This window comes from Limulus polyphemus, unplaced genomic scaffold (assembly GCF_000517525.1).
Source record: "Limulus polyphemus unplaced genomic scaffold, Limulus_polyphemus-2.1.2 Scaffold2396, whole genome shotgun sequence".
Classification (NCBI taxonomy): domain Eukaryota; kingdom Metazoa; phylum Arthropoda; class Merostomata; order Xiphosura; family Limulidae; genus Limulus; species Limulus polyphemus.
Window position 1 is genome coordinate 34512 of NW_013668006.1, and position 2940 is coordinate 37451.

The window sequence follows — 2940 nt, forward strand, 5'->3', positions numbered from 1 at the left end:
CTACAACATGCCTATAACTCAAGGTTCTCTCGAATTGTCAGATTTTGTTAGAGGAAGGATCCTAGAAATAATTGTTTACATTTTTTCGTGTGTACCTCATGTTATGAGGTAACCTGTAACCAACAAAACAAGGTTCCATAAACAGTTTGGTGCATAAGTAGTTTTGAAAAATGTGTTTAAAAAAGCCAATGGAGTCGATTATTGGTAATTTCACATTAAGTGCAAGTATATTAATTGATAATATAAATTCAGATGTAAACATATTTGTAATAATGATTAATTTTAGATGTTATTTCTTAGAGATAAGAATCTTTAATGAACTTTATTTTTAAAATGATGTATAAAAAAAGAAATTTTTAATTTATAAAAAAACAGTCAACACTTTTTATTTCCACCTTAAATATATTACGGTATGACAAATTTTTATGTCAGGTTTTATAAGTTTCATTAAATTATTTTTGAATTCTAATATTGAAATACCTTTATTTCAATTTTTTTTGTAGAAGCTTTTGTTGTTTGTCAAAACTACTCACCACCAGAGGGTTATGTACCAACAATGGCTAATCCTCTGTTGAATTATGATTGTGGTAAGTAAGTCAAATCAGTAAAGACTATCTTATGTATTAAGTGGGACTGAACTTTTTCATAAAACTTCTTCAGAGCAGAAACTTGTTACCATGTAATATATAGATGATAGTATATTGTATGAGATTGGAAAGAGAGAGGATTTTGCTTAAGAGAAGTGAGTGTTTTTTTTTAAATAAACTACTATTGAAAATAGTTGAATACCTTGCTATTTAATCTAAGTTTATATGTTTTTAAGTTTTACATTAAATATATAAGTTTTTTTTCTGTACAGTGGACTTTGATGAGTTGGAAGGGCCAAACCGTATTATTGTACCCTTCATAGCTTGTGGTGACCTTAGTGGCTTTGATTCTGACCGAACTTATCCTCTAGAGGTAAAACAAAATTGTTCAAATATTAAATTATATAGACATAATTGTGCATATTTTCTATTATATATACTCAAGTCAAAAACAAGTTAAAACTTTCAACATGGTAACAAAAATGAAATTTTAAATAAAAACAAATTACTGACATATAAAACTTATTTATAAATACTTAAAGTACTTTTGTGGTGAGAACAAATAAATAAATAAACCAAAACATTTGGTGCTGATCAAATATACAATAGAATAAAATATTCATTGAAATAGAAGAGAAATATAAGATTACCCAATAAATAAATAAACAAATGAAAAAAGAGGGAAAACAGTACTAGCTTGTGAATAAATTCCATGTTTTCTTTTCTTACTTAAGTATCTTTGTCACCTGTGAAGATATTCATTTGATATTACGATAAACATCCCAGAATTAAGTGATTTATGCTCAGCAATATTAACTTTTAATCTTATAATTTTATTCACTTTTTGTAATGTGCTTTTTCAAAATGTCTTGAGGGGTGAAACTTTGTGTAATGTTAACACATGCATTAAGTTTTAGATTACAATACTTAGTGTAAAGAACTGACAAGCACATTTGGATGACATCACTAACATTCTGTGTAAACTACATAAGTGACCCTAGTAGTAATTAGTGTGAGTAATTGCAGTATTTATGGTATTTTTGTTTACCATAATGTGATTTATGCATTATTAAGAATCATATAACTAATAAAGTCCTGGACCCATAAATGATTTGATGAAAAATGTGTTTAAAAGAATTAATGTGGTTCGTATGGACTCCCTACCAGTAATTCTAGGATTAAGGAATTTTTGACTAATACTCATCCTAAACCTTTGGAATGTTAGTAAACATTTACACTTGTATGGCATAAATCATTTCAAGTCCTTCCAAACTACTAATCTTTAGTTAGTATTAACTAATTTAATTACTATCTAAGTAGTCATAGTTGTCTACTTTTGTACAAGTGCCATCCTGCCATTTATTGGTGTAACGTTATTTGCTTTATACTTACTTTGATCTTACATTTTTCAAAGATAAAAATACTCTGCTGCTCATAGTTATTGCACGTGTCAGTATGTGTTTTTTAATGTATAGTATTTATGAATGTAGGATGTTTGTGCTTGTTAGCCTAATTAGGCCTGTCTTCACAGTTGAATCACCTGTAAATATATTTAGAGTGTAATCTTTTTTTCAGATGTATAAAATAGAATCATTCTTCTCACATTTTTATATCATCTTTTGTTTTAGCTTAAAGAAGGCAAGGAATATGTCTATCATCCTCCAGTTCAAACTCCAATTGATCCACCATATAAGGAAGCTTGCGAGTTAAAGAAACAGCAACAACTAGCAAAACCGGGAATGTCTTCTGGAAAATTAGAGGAGCATAGATTTGATGAATATGTCCCTGTACCAGCTGATACTATAGACAGCAAAGCTTTTCAACTATGTTTCAGATCCCCTCAGGACAATTCTCTCATAAGTCAGGTAGCCTTGAGTACGTGTGATAATATGGAGTCAAGCCTCAGTAGACTAAACCTTGAAACAGACAACTCGTCAAGTTAAGTGTGTGCACAACTATATACTTTAACAAGTATTTTAAATAAATTTTGGTTTTATTTTTTACATGTCAAATTGTTCTTATTGTTGCCAAATTATTAATGAAATAAAATGGAATTTTTATGATACAAAACTGTGTGACTGAATCAGTGTTTTAGTGTGGGTCATAAATTATTAAAGAATTTGAGTAATGTTAAATGCAGAATTAGTTTTTTATAAAAAAAAAACCGCTTATCTCTACATAGTTATCAAATACAGATGTATATATTTCTATTTTATTAAAAGGCTTAACTTTTTTCCTGTTTCTGTAAGAATCTTGACTTTTCATACCTACCCGATAATTGATAGTAAACTGACTACATGGTGATTACAATGTAATACAAACTATATTATACAATATACCTAAAATTATGTTT

General features: G+C 28.4%; 1 protein-coding gene across 1 annotated transcript in view; it reads left to right on the forward strand.

Moving 5' to 3' along the window:
- The window catches only part of LOC106466849 (putative tRNA (cytidine(32)/guanosine(34)-2'-O)-methyltransferase), a 15551-nt gene extending 12894 nt beyond the window's left edge, over nt 1-2657 (forward strand). Inside the window, exons 8-10 of the mRNA XM_013927152.2 lie at nt 504-587; nt 860-960; nt 2216-2657. Coding sequence (XP_013782606.1) covers nt 504-587; nt 860-960; nt 2216-2530 — 500 coding nt within the window. The 3' untranslated portion in view covers nt 2531-2657. The remainder of the gene's footprint in view (nt 1-503; nt 588-859; nt 961-2215) is intronic.
- The last annotated feature ends 283 nt before the right edge of the window (nt 2658-2940 follow it).